The sequence below is a fragment of the Mauremys mutica genome, chromosome 2 (genome assembly GCF_020497125.1).
Source record: "Mauremys mutica isolate MM-2020 ecotype Southern chromosome 2, ASM2049712v1, whole genome shotgun sequence".
NCBI classification, from domain to species: Eukaryota; Metazoa; Chordata; order Testudines; family Geoemydidae; genus Mauremys; species Mauremys mutica.
This window is the reverse complement of record NC_059073.1, coordinates 8,848,075-8,867,695: the sequence shown is the minus strand read 5'-3', so window position 1 is coordinate 8,867,695 and position 19,621 is coordinate 8,848,075. Positions and strand designations below refer to the sequence as shown.

General features: G+C 48.1%; 1 protein-coding gene across 2 annotated transcripts in view; it reads right to left on the bottom strand.

Annotated features, from left to right (window-relative positions):
• The window catches only part of LOC123365020, a 62,241-nt gene that overhangs the window by 25,570 nt on the left and 17,050 nt on the right, over positions 1 to 19,621 (bottom strand). Inside the window, exons 1-4 of one of the 2 annotated variants that reach the window (XM_045007614.1) lie at positions 7,136 to 7,305; positions 3,692 to 3,740; positions 3,393 to 3,447; positions 2,463 to 2,564 (exon numbers count right to left, since the gene is read on the bottom strand). In XM_045007614.1, coding sequence (XP_044863549.1) covers positions 2,463 to 2,564; positions 3,393 to 3,447; positions 3,692 to 3,740; positions 7,136 to 7,234 — 305 coding nt within the window. In that variant the 5' untranslated portion in view covers positions 7,235 to 7,305. Of the gene's footprint in view, positions 1 to 2,462; positions 2,565 to 3,392; positions 3,448 to 3,691; positions 3,741 to 7,135; positions 7,306 to 19,621 lie in introns of those variants that run through there. The other variant, XM_045007616.1, reaches the window with a different exon arrangement.

Genomic DNA, 19,621 nt, shown 5'->3' with positions numbered 1-19,621 from the left:
GGAGGACGTGTGGAAGAAGTGGAGCTTGTGCTTCGCCTCCCCGTCTGCAGGAAATCGGTCTCCATCTCACTGAACTCCACACGGGCTCCCCTGGCTGGGACGGCGTGAGGCAGCTTTGCCGGGGGCTCTGGGTCCAGGGTGAGCAGCCCCCTCTGCATGACCGGATGCTGATGCCTTATGTGGAGTTCGACGGGGTGGGGAGGATGTTGTCCCATCGTTGGGAATACCGCTGTTCTGTGCTTGCCTGGCTCCTTAGGGGGGTGGAGTGGCCCAGGCAGGGCAGTCTCTCTCCGGAGGGGAACATCTCTGTGCGACTCTCGCACCATCTTAGGAAAGGCCTTCGTTTGGATCTGCCAGCATTTCTGAGCCACGTGATCCTGCAGCTTGACTACCGCTGTGGGCACAAACCTGGCCAGGATGGCATCAGGGGATGCCATGATCCTATGGGCCTTTTGGGGAAGGAGTCCCCAGGGGCAGACACATGGCTCCTGGATCTCCTGTGCACGCTGAGGGCTGGTGTTGGATCTGAGGGGCTCCGGGACCTTTGCTGGAAATCCACTTTTGGGCGGATCTGTGTCTACTTCCAATAGATGATTGGCGTCCCGCTTACCCAGCAATGACTCCCCCGGGATGGGGGTTTGTGGAGCCCCCAGTCGCCTCTGCAGATGCTTCTGCCGGATGTTGAAGTCTGAGCTATGGACTGAAGTCTGGTCCAGACCCGTGGTCTGCTCTCCCCGGTCTCGGCTGCTGTGGGCAGGAGGCCTGGGGAGAGGCTGGGCTTGGATGGGATGAGTGGATCCTTCCCAGCTCGCGAAGGGCATGATCTCCCCTGTGTGGCAGAGGGGCTCCGACTGAATGATGGAGGCTTCTCTCCGGGAAAAGGAGCTGGGACTCCAGAGGGCAGAGGTGGTGGATTCCATAGCGCAATAGCAGAACTGGTTCGTCAGGGCTGTCGCCACACTCGGCCTGTGGGAGAGAGCAGACAGGGACAGATGGGACATGGCCCTGCTGAGCAAAGGCAGGGCTTGGGCACAGCTTTCCAACAGTAGTGCAATGGGGCAGTGCCTAGGCATGCATTGCACACCACAGCCTGACACAAGGACATCAAATGGGTAACGCAGGACTGAGAGGGGGAGCCGGCACTCATTTTATCTAGAACGATAACCCCTTCGTCACACGCACATGTGCAGCACCTAGCACAATGGGGCCTTGAGCATGATTGGGGACCTAGTGCTATTTTAACACAAAGATTAGCTAACAACAATTGCTTTGGGTGAGGAAGATGTGAGCATGTGTGTGTAACCCTCACCAGAGGAGGTGGTGAAGGCCAAGGATACTGGGCTAGATGAAACTTTGGTCTGACCCAGTCTGGCTGTTCTTATGTTCTTACATTCTAACCCACTGGAAACCTGTCCTCTTCTAATGGCTGACACTAGAGGCTAACAACCTACTATTGCTCCCAGTTAATGGAGATTCTCTGGTGGTGGGGGACTGTGATATGGCCCGAAAAGTCCTGGGTTTGAACCCAGCTGATGACTCATGTTTGGGGTGTATCACGTGGTGTCCCACTCACTGCTTGTCTGGAGCCTATTCTGGGGATTAGCTCTTGAGGCCAATGCCCCTTCCAATTGTCGCATGTGGTCACATCATCTCTCTCTCATTCCGGGAACTGTAGTGTCCTATACATCGCTAGGCCACTCAGCGTTTCCCCCTCTTCCAGGGTACAGTCCTTCAATTGCCTGTCACTCCCACAGTGACCCAGACAGTCCTGTTCACTGCCCCGCCGGTCTGGGCCGTGCCCTCGGTGGCTGGTAGGGAAACCTGGGCCCACACTTCACACCGGGCTCCAGGCCAGGGACCCTCAACCCAGCAGTTCTGGGCTTTCCTCTCCCAGCCTGGACTGCTTCCTACTACTCCTGGTTCCCCTCCTTGCTCTGGGTGCACCAGCTCCAAACACTCCCCGCTCCTCCCAGGGAGGGGCTGCCCTTTCCCAGCCGCAGCCCCTGTCTCTTGCCAGCTTCCTGGCTTTATAGGCCCTGCCTATTCCTGCCCAGCTGAGCCTGCTTGGAATCAATTCCCTGCTCCCTGGCTCTTCCTCCAGGTGCACCCTGTGGAGTTCATGGGCCTGCCTGGCCACCTGAGCCCCTTCCAGTCCTAGGTGGGGAGGACACCCCCTCACAGCGTGTCATTGGATTGCTTTTTCTTTCAGACACAGCACGGGCAGGTTCGAGACAGTCGCCTGCTGGCAGATATTGCCGTACAGAAGGATTTGATCCTACTCACAACCCCAACTTGTAGTCTCTGCATTTAATTTCTGATAATCCCTCACCTCACTTTCACTGGTATCTCACCTGTTATTTTAGGATGCTGGCGTGTCTGGTTTTCCCTGCTGCCTCCTCTCTACATTCATTATCCCCTCCCACCCAGCCCCCAGTTTGGTGCCCCCCGCTCAGTTGCCTTACGGTATCAGAACTGCATCCAGGTATCTGGCCACGTCCTGTTGCCTCCTCTCAAGAAGCCAGAGGCTCTGAGCCAAGGGGAGCTTCTCCAGGTGCACAGGGCAGCTGTGGAACAGAGAGAGCAGATAGCTGAGTGCAGGCCCTGCCCTCAGGCCCTCTTTTACCTAGAGGGGCGGCACCGAAAGGCTCCCTGTCCCATTCTCCACTGAGGCAGCCTCCTCCCCTGCAATACCCGGGCCTTGGATGTTCTGGGTTGGGGTTAGCTGGATTGTTAGGTGATCCTGTCTAGTGCTGTGGAGGTGAGTGTCTATCCTGCTGGCTGCATGTGTCATGTCCCTTCCACAGAAGCTAATCAACATATAGGATAACAGCCTACTCTAGCTACCAACTATGCAGCTACTTCTTTAGCTCTAAGGGGTGCTTTATGCTGTAGAGCTGAAGGTCCAGGGTTCAGATCCTACTTGGAACCTATGCTGGGGGACTGGAGGAGGGGCCATTACCCAAGTGCTGCTGGATCCCCTACTCACCGTACCAGAAAGGCCAGCCTTCCTCCTGACCTCTCCACCTCACCTCCCCGGGGTGCACGGGGCTGCTCCCAGAAAACATTTTCTCCCGCTCTTAGGAGGGGAGGAGGGTCCAGTCCAGTCGACACAATCTACCCCTCCCCCCCACTGCCCCAGGTTAAAGGAGCCGTATGATGCTGGAAGAAGGGAATGACCCACTGTACGAGGCGTGGGGGTGGATTAGAGATGGCAACTTCTGCAGGGTGGGAATGAATTGCAGGAGTCTAAAGGAGAAGAGTTGCCTGCATGGTACATAGGTCGGGGCAGGGGAGGGATTACTCAGGCTACTGCCAATAGGTGGGGATGAATTGCATGACGCTAAAGGAGGGGACTGACCCACTGCAGATTTATGGAGGGGGGCATTGCTTACCACGTCTCTGGGGATGCACCAGCCTCCTCCACCTCTTCCTCACAGCGTCCAAAAGCTGCCAGAAGTGAGACATAAAGGAGACATTGAGCTGCTTGGGCACCCTCTGCTTCCTAGCAGCCTATTGCCCCAGATTTCAGAGGCAGCCTGTGAACGGAGCCCCAACCAGTGCCTCTGCACGACTCCGGGCATTTCTGTGCCTTCGCAGGAAGAGGGGAGGCAGGTGGGGGAATAGACCCTATTTCTTTGCTTTGCATGGGGCCTGAGTCTGCCACCGCAGCTGTGGGTCAGGGGCTGCTTACCTTTCGGTTTCTTTTTTGTCTTTCTGGGCCTCCTCTTCCTCGGAGAAGCCTGCCACACACAGAGAAAGCAGCAAGGTTAGAAGAGAACTCCTCAATAAACCTGGGAGAACAATGAGCCAGAGGTGATTGCCATGTGGGGCCAGAGGGAAGTTTTTCCTTCTGGGAGAATATTGCGCTCTGAGGCATCATGGGTAGGCATTGTGCTTTCCTATGATGCAGCCAATATAGGGCGCAAAGCACAACCATAACAGGGGTCACTGGAACACTCCAGGGGTTGGAGAAACAGGGATTGCTGGTACCAGGAGCCTGCAGAGTTTATAAGCATTGAAGGAGAGAGCCTGCAAAGTTCTCTCTCCTGCAGAGATGATCAAACTCTGCAGGTTTTAGGATTGCACAGTATACAACTAACCCCAGATACCATGCACGGAATTCAGACCCTGGGGGAGAAATCCCACATCTGGACAACAGTGTTTCCTGGATACATATTTAGGGAATGCATGATATCGGGGTTTTATCTGCAGCCATTTGGGATGGCCATGCTACTCCTGAGTGATGAAGTCATGAATGGCTTATGCAAATCCTCCCAAACAAGTGCTGATATAACCCCTAGATCATCCTTAAACGGCAGCTGTTTTACACCAAAAAACAACAACAACAGTTTGGCATGAGCTCAGTCCACTTGCCTGAGAGCTGCAAAGTTTCTTGAAGGTAAACTGCACTGCTTGCAGCTTAACTAGCCAGGTATTCCCTTCCCAGGCTAGATCTTTCTCTCCTGGGCTCGGCCCCTTCCCTCCTCCCCCACAGTTTAGTTCCTTTAGTTCTCCAGATGTTTTCAGCACGCTTCCTTATGGGGCAGGGAGGTGGTGGAGAAGAACCTAGATTAACTCACTTCCAAGCCTTCAATAGGATTTGGCTATGACAGGAATCCTTTGTCTCCCAGTTTGACACCCGCACCCCCCTGCCCCTCCATCCTAGTGGAAAAATACCACCAGTCCAAAATGATGTCCATCTGAGGGAACTGGGATTGTTTAGTCTGCAGAAGAGAAGAATGAGGGGGGATTTGATAGCTGCTTTCAAGTCCCTGAAAGGGGGTTCCCAAGAGGATGGATCTAGACTGTTCTGAGTGGTAGCAGAGGACAGAAGAAGGAGCAATGGTCTCAAGTTGCAGTGGGGAAGGTTTAGGTTGGATATTAGGAGCAACTTTTTCACTAGGAGGGTGGTGAGGCACTGGAATGGGTTCCCTAGGGAGGTGGTGGAATCTCCTTCCTTAGAGGTTTTTAAGGGCAGGCTTGACAAAGCCCTGGCTGGGATGATTTAGTTGGGAATTAGTCCTGCTTTGAGCAGGGGCTTGGACTAGATACCTCCTGAGGTCCCTTCCAACCCTGAGATTCTATGGATTCTATAATTCTATGAGGTGACATGATCACATGACCCTGGAGTGTCAAAGCAGCATCCCAGGAAACTTCTCAGGAAGGAGGAAGATTAGCATCTTCCATGTCCTATTGTCCTTCCTAATGGCCCATCCAGGCTGAATGCCTACTATTTGGGGGCATTCCCCTGGTGCAAGCACTTTTGTAATTGATACAGAGCCCATATTCCTAACTTCAGATACAGAAATGATACATCCATCCAAATAGGATAATCCCATTCAGTAAATCAGAACCTTTCCAAGGATATCTCACATGACCCATCTTGCATAAAACATACCTTAGTTATGCCATATCCCTAGAACAATATCTCTATGAAGAATATGGGGCATAATGTCACAGGGGTGAAGAAGCATGTGGACAAGGGCGATCCGGTGGATAGAGTGTACCTGAACTTTCAGAAAGCCTTTAACAAGATCCCTCATCAAAGGTTCTTAAGCAAAGTAAGTTGTCATGGGATAAGAGGGAAGGTCTTCAATTGGACCACTAACTGGTTTAAAGATAGGAAACCAAAGGTAGGAATAAATGGTTAGTTTATGAAGAGAGATAAATAGCAAGGTCCCCCAAGGATCTGTACTGGGACCAGAGTTGTTTAACATCTTCATAAATGATCTAGAAAAGGGGGGAAACAGTGAAGTGGCCAGATTTGCAGATGATACAAAGCTAAAGATCGTTAAATCCAAAGCTGAAAAGGCCCTCCTTGTTCCCAGATGTATAACTCTGTGTTGGGCTGTGTGAAAATGCATTTTGTTTGAATGGGCCCCATTTGCCAAACAAACTCTCCAGAACTCTTTGTCTCACTGCCCTGTCCTGATCATTATTTGCCATTCTGCCAATCTTCGTGTCATCAGCACATTTTTATCAGCAGCAATTTTGTATTTACTTCCAAGTCATTGAAAAATATTGAGTAGCATCAGACCTAGTACTGATCCCTGCAGAGCACCATTAGAAACACCCACATTTGATGAGCCCTTTGAGAATTACTTTTTGAGATCTATCAGTTAGCCATTAGCCTGTTCTCAATCCCTTTCACCTGTGCTCCATTGATATTGTATAGTGCTAATTTTTAATCCAAATGTCCTGCGGTTCTTGGATGCCTAAACAGGGGAATCTCAAGTTGGAGGAGAGAGGTTATTTTACCTCTCTATTTGGCACTGGTGCAACCACTGCTGCAATCCTGTGTCCAGTTCTGGTGTCTAACATTCAGGAAGGATGTTGATAAATTGCAGAGGGTTCAGAGAAGAGCCATAAGAATCTTTAAAGGATTAGAAAATCTGCCTTATACTGATAGACTTTAGGAGCTCAGTCAATGTCGCTTAAAGAGGTTAAGGGTGGTTTGAGGAAAAGTCTATAAATACCTACATGGGGAAGAAATCATTACAAATGGGCTCTTCAATCTAGCAGAGAAAGGTCTCACATGGTCCAATGGCTGGAAGTTGAAACTAGACACATTCAGACTAGACAGAAAGCGTCCATTTTTAACAGTGAGAGGAATTAACCACTAGGCATGATTGTGGGGAAGTTCTTTGGCCTGTGCTAGACAGGAGGGTCAGACTAGAAGATCACAATGGGCCCATCTTGCCTTGGAATGTGTGAAGCACAGCACCTTCCAAAAGCCTAAGTTTGTCACATCTATGTTTGACCTGGACCATTTTCCATAAAACATTGTTAACCTGCTTTGAATATATTCCCGTCCTTTAATTCTTTATTGATTGAATCCTATATCAGTTTGTCCATTATTTCAGGCTATATGGCCTATAAGAAGCCAGGCCAACCCCCCGTAACTTTTTGAATATTGACAAAACATTAGCACACTTCCAGCCTTCTGGAATTCCCTCAGGAATCCTACATTGGTTAAAAAATTAATGTCCGTGGGCCAATAACCTCCTGAGCCAGCTCTTTGAGGACTTTTGGGTAGAGATGATCCGATCCTGCTGATTGAAAACTACTTCTGTTTGGTTCCTGCATTCAGCTGGCATCAATCCAGCCTTTCCATCTCTCAAGGAGCCTCACTTACCTCAGATCTGGCAAGCCTGATCACAGCATAATACAGAAGAAAGAGCAGCAGGATCCTTAGGCAGGAGGCAGAATTGAGAAAGAGGAGGAGTGATCTCATTTCGCCGGGCTCAGGCACTAAGAATCAGAGATACACTCAAAGCAGCACCAAGTACCCAGGCTACACCTGAGGGCAGGTTGCTGCTCTGGCATCAGGCAGGCGCTGATGTCATCCCTAGGTCACAATGAGGCTGCTCTCCTGCAATCTCCCTCTAGCCTGTGAGGTGTCAATGCTGTACTTAGATCAGGAGATAGGATGTGGCAATCGCCCAAGGGGGCTGAGCTGCTGAGCTCAGAATAAGGCAGGAGAGAGGGCATCAGGTTTCCCAGGAAAACCCTGGGTCTTTTCCGAGCTCTATGACTCTCAAGCCCCTAGGCATAGGACATTTTTTCCCTACTTGTGGGAACTCCTAAAACCCCTGAGGCAGAATCTCCCAGCCTGAAGTGAGAAGCAGCCCTGAAGTGATTATCCAGTGCTACGAGGGCACAAAAACGTTCACGGTATCACCAGCCCAAGTATTCCAAACCCTTGATCTGGGCCCCAACTAAATCATGAGATTGGCTTCCAAATAATGAAATCTTCAAAAAACATTCATCTGGGGAACACTTCATTTGCCTTCTGGTGTCTGAGCTGCTAGGGTGCACTCAATTCACGTTCTTCAGGTTCTCTTTGCAACCATGAAGGAATAAAATTGGTTAACAAATAAAATACAATAAAGAGCAGAGATTCTCAAATAAATCACTTGACTCCAGCAGTGGGTGCTTTAAGAAAAGCACCCTATATCATAAGTTAATAAAGAGCCCTACCTCTTATTAACATCTTCAATCAGTAGCTCTCAAAGCACTTTAAAAAGAGGTCTGTTCATTCCCTCTGAAACACCTGTCATTGGCCATTGTCAGAAGACCGGATACTGGGCTAGATGGACCTTTGGTCTGACCCAGTGTGGCCGTGTTTATGTTACAGCTGTTCAGTCTCCTTGATACCTGTGATGTCATAATCCCACTCAGTTCTCCAGTATTCTTTGGAGTCTGGATGGAAAGACAGGGTAGATGTCACCTAGTGAGCAGGGCCTGTAAGAGCAACCGGTGTTGAGGCAGAGAGGGGCTCCTGGGAGAGCAGAGTCAGGGCTCCGTTAAAGAGCCAGAGACAAGGGCCCGGCCTGAGTGTAACCCACCAAACTTTGATTACACCCGTACCCGTAATAATTCCATTGTATTGCAGGGACAGTGAGCAGGTTCAGTCTGTTCTGACAGCGGAACTCCCACCTGTGGAGAACACCACAAATATGCAAATTGGGACAGGTGCGGATGCCAGTACCCTGAGTAGCTCCGATTTGGAGAAAAGACACCACAGTGTAGTAAAGCTGCTCAGACTAAACAAAAACATTCTTCTGTTGATAAGATGACAATCTGTGGGTTAACTAAGTCGCCTCATAAATCGAAACATGCTCTTATCATTACAGCAATACAGCACATACCGGTCAAAGAAAAATAACAGTATCTAACATACAGATTTCTTCAGTACTGAAAGGTACATGGGCCACTAATCCTATGCATTGAAAGCATGCGCTGCTCATTTGGCATTTATGTCCTCACGTCCTCTTGAGCTGACCAAGCAGCAAGCACCCTGTTCTTTGAATAGGCTGGGATCTTTCTCCTGGCAGTTATCTGCTTGCTGCAGGTAGCCAAAGCAGGCCTGCGAACATCAGCCCTCAGGGCAGAGATCTTCAGCGCCCTTCCGATATGGCTGTCTCTCTCTGGGGCTGGCTGAACTGGCAGAACAGGTTGGCACCCCCTTTTTTTAAAATTTGGGAGTGGAATTGGCCTTCCACTCTTGGAGATGCCCTACTGAGCATGTGTGACCCAAAGCAGCCCTCTAGTCACACCCTACATGCGATGGTAATAATCTTTGTACAAAATATGCCTTGTGAGGTACCCAATATTTTCCACAGGAATTGAAATTAGGGGAGGTGTTCGAATTTACAGGGGGGCGGGGGTGTCAGGACCGATGAGATATATATAAGAGATACGAATAAAGTAAATGTTTTGTTATGATGATGCAAATTGAACATAAGGATAATGCAAGTCCACCAAAACATATAACACGTCTAGATTTCTAAAAACATATACATTTTTTTAAATGTATTTAATTTAAATAGACTTTTGAAAAATAAGCCATCATGGGATAAGAGGGAAGTCCTCTCAAGGATCAGGAACTGGTTAAAAGATGGAAAACAAAGGGTAGGAATAAATTATCGGTTTTCAGAATGTAGAGAGATAAATAGTGGTATCCCTGAGGGGTCGGTACTGGGACCATTACTGCTCAACATACTCATAAATGATCTGGAAAAATGCGTAAACAGTAAGGTGGTAAAATTTGTAGATGATACAAAACTATTCAATGTAGTTAAGTCCCAGGCAGACTGGGAAGCGTCACAAAGGGATCTCAGAAAACTGGGTGACTGGGCAACAAAAGTGGCAGATGAAATTCAATGTTGATCAATGCAAAGTGATGCACATTGGAAAACAATCTCAACTATACATACAAAATGGTGGTGTCTAAATTAGATCTTGGAGTCATTGAGGATAGTTCTCTGAAAACATCCACTCAATGGGCAGCGGCAGTCAATGATTCCCAACATTGTGTTTGCTTTTTTAAAAAGAGCAGGAGTACTCGTGGCACCTTTGAGACTAACACATTGATTTGAGCATAAGATTTTGTGGGCTCAAGCCCACTTCATCGGATGTAGCCCACAAAAGCTTATGCTCAAATCAATTTGTTAGTCTCTAAGGTGCTACAAGTACTCCTGGTCTTTTTGCGGATACAGACTAACACGGCTGCTGCTCTGAAACCGTTGCTTTTTTAAGAAAGGGATAGATAATAAGACAGAAAATATAAAATTCATGGTACTTGTACACCTTGAATACAGTGAGAAGATCTGGTCACCCCATCCCAAAAAAGATATATTGGAAATGGAAAAGTTACAGAGATGGGCAACTAAAATGATTAGGGATATGAAACAGGTGGAGAAATTAAAATGACTGGGAATTGTCATCTTAGAAAAGAGAGGACTAAGGGTGGATATGATAGCGGTCTATAAAATCTTGGCTGGTGTGAAGGAAGTGAATAAGGAAATGTTATTTAATCCTTCACATAACACAAGAACTAGCAGTCACCCAATGAAATTAATAGGTAGCAGGTTTTAAAAAAACAAAAGGAAGTACTTCTTCACACAACATAAAGTTTAACGCATGGAACTCTTTGCCAAGGGATGCTGTGAAGACCAAAACTATAACAGGATTAAAAAAAGAACTAGATCCATTCCTGGAGAATAGGTCCATCAGTGGCTATTAGCCAGGATGGGGAGGGATGCAACACCATGCTCTGAGTGTCCCTAGCCTGTTTGCCAGAAGCTGGGAATGGGCAACAGGGGATGGATCACTTGATGATTCCCTGTTCTGTTCATTCCCTCTGAGGCACCTGGCCTTGACCGCTGTCGGAAGACAGGAGACTGGGCTATATGGACCATTGGTCTGACCCAGTATGACCATTCTTATGTAAAAATTAATTATAATAATTTTATAATAATACAAATGTTTAGTACAGAAACTCCCCAACATAATGACCTCTCAAGATAGCAACAATGTGAGATAACAACCTTGGCAAATACTGCATTTTAAAAATCTTGACCTATTAGGAAACATATTTATATACATTTCCATTCCCAGTCACAAATCTAGCATTCTGGAGCAAAGTCACTAAAATATAGTCCAACAAACAAATGTTTATTTAAGGTGCCCGTTATTTAACCCGTCGGAGGTGCTTTCACGTGAGTCCACCTCCCAGGTGGGGGGCAAGAAGGCACCTTGCTCGTTCCTCCGGCTGCTCACTGTTCGCTCTGGCCGTGGCTCTTCATTCACTCCACCACTCTGTGGCCAATGGCCCTGCGCAGTCACCTTCTGCTGCCACCTGCCACTGTGACCTCTGCGAGTTGGTCTCTTGAGGTTCCACCCGCTCTCCAGGGCCACCCAGAGGGGGCGGCAAGTGGGGCAATTTGCCCCGGGCCCCGGGCTCTGCAGGGGCCCCCAAGAGAACAGCTGAGGCTCCCGCCTCCGCCCCTCTCCTGGAGCCTTAGCGCATCGAGCAGCGTCCTCAGACAGCGCCGCAGCGTGTCTCCGGTGGGGCCCCTGAGCCCCGCCCCACTCCGAGCCGCGTGGGGAGGGGGCGGGGCTGCGAGCTCCAGGAGGACCTCAGCTGCCTCCGCTCGGCGTGAGCTCACAGCCCCCCCCTCCCCACGCGGCTCTGAGCGGGGCAGAGCTCAGGCCCCGCTGGAGACACGCTGCGGCTGTTCAGCGAGGCGCTGAGGCTTCGGGTGAGGAGGGAGCTGGGGGTAAGAGGCTGTGGCCGGGGTGGGGTTGCTAAGGGGCAGGGAGTCCTGGGGACAGTCAGGGCACAGGGAGGGGGTGGAGGTTGGGGGGGGCGAACAGGGGGCAGGGAATGGGGGGGTTGGACTGTGGGCGTTCTGGGGGGGGTGGATAGGGGTTGGGGCAGACAGGGAGCAGGGGTGGGGTCCCAGGGTGGTGGTGGTGGTGGGGTCTCTGGGGGACGGTGAGGGGACAAGGAGCAGGATGGGTCAGGGATTCTGAGGGGGGCAGTCGGGGGCAGGAAGTGGGTGGAGGTGGGATAGGGGGCAGAGCCAGGCTGTTTGGGAGGCAGAGCCTTCCCTACCCTAAAGCTCATTCAGCAGTTTGAGGCTTGCAGAAGAGCCAAGCTGTTAGCTTTTCCTTTAGGGCTACCATCCCTTTCACTTCTCAAATGCCAAGTTATAGTCTATATGTAATTTCAGTGCCATAGGGAGATTCATGTCAGGGGAGGGTAGCTTCATTTAAAATTAGCCGCTGGGAGAGGGATCACATGAGAAGAGCAATATCCTTCCCGACCGTACCAAGGGAGACCCCCCTCCCCTGCATTCCCTGAGGCTTCAGAGGGGTTAATTCAGTGGTTCTCAAACTTTTGTCCTGGTGACCCTTTCACATAGCAAACCTCTGAGTGTGACCCTCCCCCCCTTATAAATTGAAAACACTTTTTTATATATTTAGCACTATTATAAGTGCTGGAGGCAAAGCGGGGTTTGAGGTGGAGGCTGACAGCTCACGACCCCCAGTAATAACCTCGTGACCCCCTGAGGGGTCCTGACCTCCATTTTGAGAACCCCTGGATTAATTTAATTTTAGCAGCCGGTGTCCATTCACATGCATGTGCTATTTTGAGCATTTCAATTTTGATAACATAGGCTCATCCCAGATTCTGGAACAAGCTCAAATGCTCAGTTCGTGGCGTATGTACATAAGCTATACTAAAGACAAACCCACAGTAACCGTCTCCAGTTTGTGAGGGACCACATGGAGTCAGTCTCTAGGAAACAGATAAATGCATGGAGATTTAGTCCATCAATGGCTATTAGCCAGGATGGGTAAGGAATGGTGTCCCTAGCCTCTGTTTCTCAGAGAGTGGAGATGGATGGCAGGAGCGAGATCACTTGATCATTACCTGATAGGTTCACTCCCTCTGGGGCACTTGGCATTGGCCATTGTCAGTAGACAGATACTGGGCAGGATGGCTTTTGGTTTGACCCAGTATGGCTGTTCTTATGTCCTAACCTAAATGAACCCAAAGTTATGGAGACAGATATGAGTCAAGGAAGCCAGCAGAGTATCAGAAACCTGGAAAAATCTCTGCTCAGGTGTTTGGTTACAAGCTGAGGTGGTTCAAAAGTTTTGGCTTTTTTTTTAAGCAGAATTTTTTTATTGTTTCATAGAATCATAGAATCATAGAATCATAGAATTCAAGATCAGAAGGGACCATTATGATCATCTAGTCTGACCTCCTGCAAGATGCAGGCCACATTAGCCGATCTACCCACTCTTTTAGCAAGCGACCCCTGCCCCATGCTTCGGAGGAAGGAGAAAAACCTCCAGGTACACTGCCAATCTGCCCTGGAGGAAAATTCCTTCCCGACCCCAAATATGGCGGTCAGCTGAACCCCGAGCATGCGGGCAAGACTCTCCAGCCACACCCTCTGAAAGAGGTTAAGAATATCATATTATTGACCCAATTTGACCCAATTAAGTACCAGTTTGGCACTTAATTGACCTATTGACTAAGCCTGTTATCCTATTATACCATCTCCTCCATAAACTTATCTAGCTTAATCTTAAAGTCATGGAGGTCCTTCGCCCCTACTGTTTCCCTCGGTAGGCTGTTCCAGTATTGCACTCCCCTGATGGTTAGAAACCTTCGTCTAATTTCAAGCCTAAATTTCCTGACTGACAATTTATATCCGTTTGTCCTCGTGTCTACATTAGCACTGAGCTGAAATAATTCCTCTCCTTCCCTGGTATTTATCCCTCTGATATATTTAAAGAGTGCAATCATATCTCCCCTTATCCTTCTTTTGGTTAAGGAAAACAAACCGAGCTCCTCAAGTCTCCTGTCATACGACAGGCCTTCCATTCCTCGGATCATTCTAGTGGCCCTTCTTTGTACCCGTTCCAGTTTTAACTCATCCTTCTTAAACATGGGAGACCAAAACTGCACACAATACTCACTCCAAATGAGGTCTCACCAACGCCTTATATAACGGGACTAGCACTTCCTTATCCCTACTAGAAATACCCCGCCTAATGCAACCCAAGACCGCATTAGCTTTTTTAACGGCCACATCACATTGCCTACTCATAGTCATCCTACGATCAACCAGGACTCCCAGGTCCTTCTCCTCCTCCGTTACTTCCAACTGGTGCGTCCCTAGCTTATAACTAAAATTCCTGTTAGTCATCCCTAAATGCATAACCTTACACTTCTCACTATTGAATTTCATCCTGTTACTAATACTCCAGTTTACAAGGTCATCCAAATCTCCCTGGAGGATATCCCGATCCTTCTCCGAATTGGCAATACCTCCCAACTTGGTGTCGTCCGCAAACTTTATCAGCCCACTCCTACTCTTGGTTCCCAGGTCAGCAATAAATAGATTGAATAAAATAGGACCCAAAACCGAACCTTGAGGAACTCCACTGGTAACCCCCCTCCAACCCGACAGTTCCCCTTTCAGTACTACCCTCTGCAGTCTCCCCTTTAACCAACTCCTTATCCACCTCTGGATTTTCATTTCGATCCCCATCTTTTCCAATTTAACCAATAATTCCTCATGCGGTACCGTATCAAACGCCTTACTGAAATCCAGATATATTAGATCCACCGCATTTCCCTTGTCTAAAAAATCTGTTACTTTCTCAAAGAAGGAGATCAGATTGGTTTGGCACGATCTACCTTTCGTAAATCCATGCTGTAATCTATCCCAGTTGTCATCGGCCTCCTGCTCCTTAACCACTCTCTCTTTCAAAATTTTTTCCATTACTTTGCATACTACAGATGTTAAACTAACAGGCCTGTAGTTACCCGGGTCACTTTTTTTCCCCTTCTTGAATATAGGAACTACATTAGCTAATCTCCAGTCCAACGGTACAATCCCCGAATTTAGAGATTTATTAAAAATCATCGCTAACGGGCTAGCAATATCACTCGCCAATTCCCTTAATATTCTAGGATGAAGATTATCCGGGCCCCCCGATTTACTTCCGTTAAGCTGTTCAAGTTTGGCCTCCACCTCAGATACCGTAATGTCTACCCCCATATCTTCATTCCCATCGGTCCCTCTATCACTATTCCTTAGCCCTTCATTAGCCTCATTAAAGACCGTGGCAAAATATTCATTCAGATATTGTGCCATTCCAAGATTATCCCTAATCTCCACTCCGTTTAAAGTTTTAAGCGGTCCCACTTCTTCCTTCTTGGTTTTCTTCCTATTTATATGGCTAAAAAACCTTTTGCTATTGGTTTTAATCCCCTTCGCTAGGTCCATCTCCACCCGTCGCTTTGCCTTTCTCACTGCATCCCTACACCCTCTGACCTCAATAAGGTAGGTTTCTTTGCTGATCCCTCCCATTTTCCACTCCCGGTACGCTTTCTGTTTTTTCTTAATGACCCCTCTAAGACGCTTGGTCATCCAGCTCGGTCTAAAACTGCTACCTACGAGCCGTTTTCCCTTTCTCGGGATACATGCCTCAGACAACTCCTGCAATTTCAACCTGAAGTAACCCCAGGCGTCATCTACCTTTAGATTCCTAAATATGTTGGTCCAGTCCACTTCCCTAACTAGTCGTCTTAATTTAGTAAAGTTAGCCCTTTTGAAATCGTAAACCCTAGTCTCAGATGCAATATTAATTATCCTCTCATTAATTTTGAAACGAATTAGCTCGTGATCACTCGAGCCAAGGTTGTCCCCTACAACTATTTCCTCAACAAGGTCCTCATTACTCACCAAAATCAGATCTAAAATGGCATCCCCCCTCGTCGGTTCAGCAACCACTTGATGTAGGAATTCATCAGCTATCACGTCTAGGAAAAGCTGAGCCCTATTGTTATTACTAGCATTTGTTTCCCAATCTATATCTGGGAAGTTAAAGTCTCCCATGATCAAGCAGTTCCTATTAGTGTTTACCTCCTTAAAGACATTAAAGAGCTCTCTATCCGTCTCCAAGCTAGATCCTGGCGGTCTATAGCACACCCCAATCACTATCCCGGGTGAGGCTCTGGTAGTTTTCTTCCCTAATGTGACCATTGCCCACACAGACTCCGTATTAACCATTGCATTGCTAGTTATTTCATTACATTTCACCTCATTATTGATATACAATGCTACTCCCCCACCTTTACCTTTGCATCGGTCTTTTCTAAACAGCACATACCCTTCCATACCTGTACTCCAGTCATGGCTATCGTTCCACCATGTTTCGGTTATTCCTACGATATCCGGTTTCAATTCTCGGACCAGGAGCTCCAGTTCCTCCATTTTATTACCTAAGCTTCTCGCATTGGTGAACAAACATCCTACCTTTTGCTGTTGTTCTCCTCTCACTCTTCTCACCCCGCTCGGTAGGGACACAGTACTACCAGTATGACCTGTCGATCTAGTATCCGTCCCCCCCCTCTTCCTTACACCTAACCGTCCCCCTCTGGCTATATCTGTTGTTATCTTCTTGTTCTCACTCCCAATGTATAAATTTGGCGTGGAGTGCACCAGGGCCTCTCCCAACCGTCTCCCCCCAGTGTCTAGTTTAAAGCTCTTTTAATCAGATGAGCCAGCCTCCCTCCTAGAAGTCTACTTCCTTCCCTACTTAGGTGGAGCCCATCCCGTGAGAACAGTTGTCTGTCCCCAAAAGCCTCCCAGTGCCCATACATCCCAAAGCCCTCCTTGTAACACCACTCTCTCAGCCAACTATTAATCGTCAGGATTCTCTCACCCCTTTGGCGCCCTTCCCTAGGGACAGGTAGGATCCCACTGAAGATCACCTGAGCCTCAATTTCCTTAAGCGTCTTACCCAACCTGGCATAGTCTCCCTTGATCCTGTCTAGCGAGAATCTAGCAGTATCATTCGTTCCCACATGAAGGATGACCAAAGGGTTCTTACCTGCTCCTCTTAGGATCCTTTTCAACCTCAGGTCCACATCCCGTATTTTAGCGCCCGGTAGACAGCACACCCTTCTGTTCTCCGGATCGGCCCTGGTCACAGGCCTGTCCAACCTTCTTAGTATGGAGTCCCCAATCACGTAGACCTGCCTTTGCCTGGGGACAGTGCGGTCCTCTAACCTATCCCCCGTTCCCCCTGGTTGCAAGCTCCTTCCATTCCTATCTTCCCTTGTGGTTCCCCTTAAGCCATCCTGTAATCTCCCCTGACCCAAACTTGGTGTTGCCTCCATAGACTCCTCCCCTCTATCTATGGGACTGGCCGCTCGTCTCTTTTTCCTTGGCCTCCCACCATCAGCTACCATATTCTTTACCCCTTCCTCATTCTCCAAACCTTCAAACCTTCAAACCTGTTCCTTAGCTCTATTTCCCCGTCACTGGCTCTCCTTTTCCTTCTTTAAACAATCAAACACAGCAAGCAGCAAATATTTGGCCACACACTTCTGAAACCGCAAACCATGTTCAGGTTTTGGCAGACTAATTTCAGCTTTCCAATTAAAATTTTTTTAAGGAAAGCAGACATTGTCCGTGATTTTTTTCTGCTTTTTAAAAACTCTTAGTTTTCGATCCAGAAAAAGTTTTGATGGAAAATATTTGTCCAGCCCTTTTAATGAGCTTTAGTGCCTTTAGCACTAGCTGATGCTGAGAACCAGTGATACCTTGTAAAGAAGTTTTCTCAAAACTGGGTTTGTGCCAAAATGCGGAAGGTTTATTTTTCCCAGGGGCGCCCCTAGTGGGGGAGCGAGTGGGGCAATTTGCCGTGGGCCCCACAAGGGCCCCCAGGAGAATATAGCATTGCAATTTTTTTATAGAAGGGGCCCCCAAAATTTCTTTGCCCCAGGCCCCCTGAATTCTCTGGGTGGCCCTGCCGCTCTCAGTGATTTCAGCTGAACTCTCGGTGGGGGAACCTCGCTGCTAGTGCAGTCTGGGTACACAAAAACACTGTCCCCACAGTATTAGCACAGGCTAATACAGTTCTACTGCCTTTTACTCATACAATAAGAACAACAACATTTCATTCCCAACCCCACCCCCCGCATTCAAGTGGTTTGTAACCCAACCCCAGCCAAAATCTATCACTTGGGCAACACAGCTCTGTTTGCTGGATCCCTAGGTAGATTAGGTGTGAAGGTAAATACATTCTGGTCCTGAAGCCTTTCCCTGCAGCCTCCAGCTCATCATTAGTTGTCAGGGAGAGCTCATTGAGACTTTGCTTACAAATCATCATTTGAAATTATTAGGTTGGTCAACATCACGGAAATGAATGCACTGGCATTATCATAAAAAACAACAGCTGTATAAGGAAGCTAGTCTAATTTCATACTAGGCAATGTATTTGAGCATAAGCTTTCGTGGGCCCACTTCATCGGATACATAGAATGGAACTTATAGTGCGGAGATATATACACATACAGAGAGCATGAAAAGGTGGGAGATGCCCAAGCAATTCAAAGAGGTTAATTAATTAAGATGAGCTATTATCAGCAGGAGAAAAAAAACAAACTTTTGTAGTGATAATCAAGATAGCTCAATGGATCGTGTGGTGTGTCCTGGATGGAAGCTGGAGGCATGTAGGTAAGTATAGCGGTCAGTAGGTTTCCGATATAGGCTGGTGTTTATGTGACCATCGCTAATTAGCATAGTAGTGCCAAGGAAATGGACCGCTTGTGTGGATTGGTCTAGGCTGAGGTTGATGGTGGGATGGAAATGGTTGAAATCATGGGTGAAATCCTCAAGGGCTTGTTTTCCATAGGTCCAGATGATGAAGATGTCATCAATGTAGCGCAAGGAGAGTAGGGGCGTTAGGGGATGAGAGTTAAGGAAGCATTGTTCAAAATCAGCCATAAAAATGTTTTGCATACTATGGTGCCATGCGTTTCCCCGCAGCAGGGCCACTGACTTGAAGGTATATATTGTCCACAAATGTGAAATAGTTGTGGGTGAGGACAAAGTCGTAAAGTTCAGCCTCCAGGTTTGGCATGTAACTAGTTCACAAAACTGGGCGGAGGGGTTGGGGAATTTCAGGGTGGGTGTAGGGAAATCCCTGGAGGTACCATTTGAAAACTAACAACTCTCTGGTCAATAAGATCATGATGCAACATTACATGGAGAGTTATGAGTTCCCCCTGTACGACAGTACTTGTGAAAACCTGACAGCCCCTCCTAGGCAAATGCTGTTAAAGAGGTCTGTCCTAAACAAAGGAATGGGGGTTTATATAAGCAGAAAACAGGGTCATCAAGATAGCAGGGGAAGGAGATGGTAATGAACAGAGCAATTTACATTTCAGTAAACACAAGTGGAGGGAGGGGGAGACCACATGTAATGTTGACAGACCCTGGTTGCTGGCAAGCAGGATCAAACCTTGGCATTCTAGAGTTTAGTGCATGATTCTCTACTGCATAAGCTAAGAGCCAACTGGCTGCTAGCTAGGGCTGTAGGGCAGACTCATTTAACTGTCTCTAAATGGTCTCGGTGCCACTAGAGAGGACAGAACACCACACCCAGGAGGTGTGTGGGTTACATACTTCCCCTCGCTGAGGAAGCACGTCCCAAGCTCAGAGACTTCCCGGTTAAAATCCCAGATGAGACCCCACTTGTAACATTGACAGACCATTGTTGGTGGTGAGCGGGATTGAACCTAGGGCCTCTGGAACTTACTGCATGAGTCTCTACCGCATGAGCTAACAGGCGGCACTGCAGACTCATTTTAGCTCTCTCTCATTAAGTGGCCTTGGTTCCACTAGAAGGGACAGGACACCACACCCAGGTGGTGTGTGGGTTACACACGGAGCCTTCACCACCAGACTTCAGGTCGCCTTCCTCACAGCTTGGATAAACTTTGCTTTGGGGGGATCCT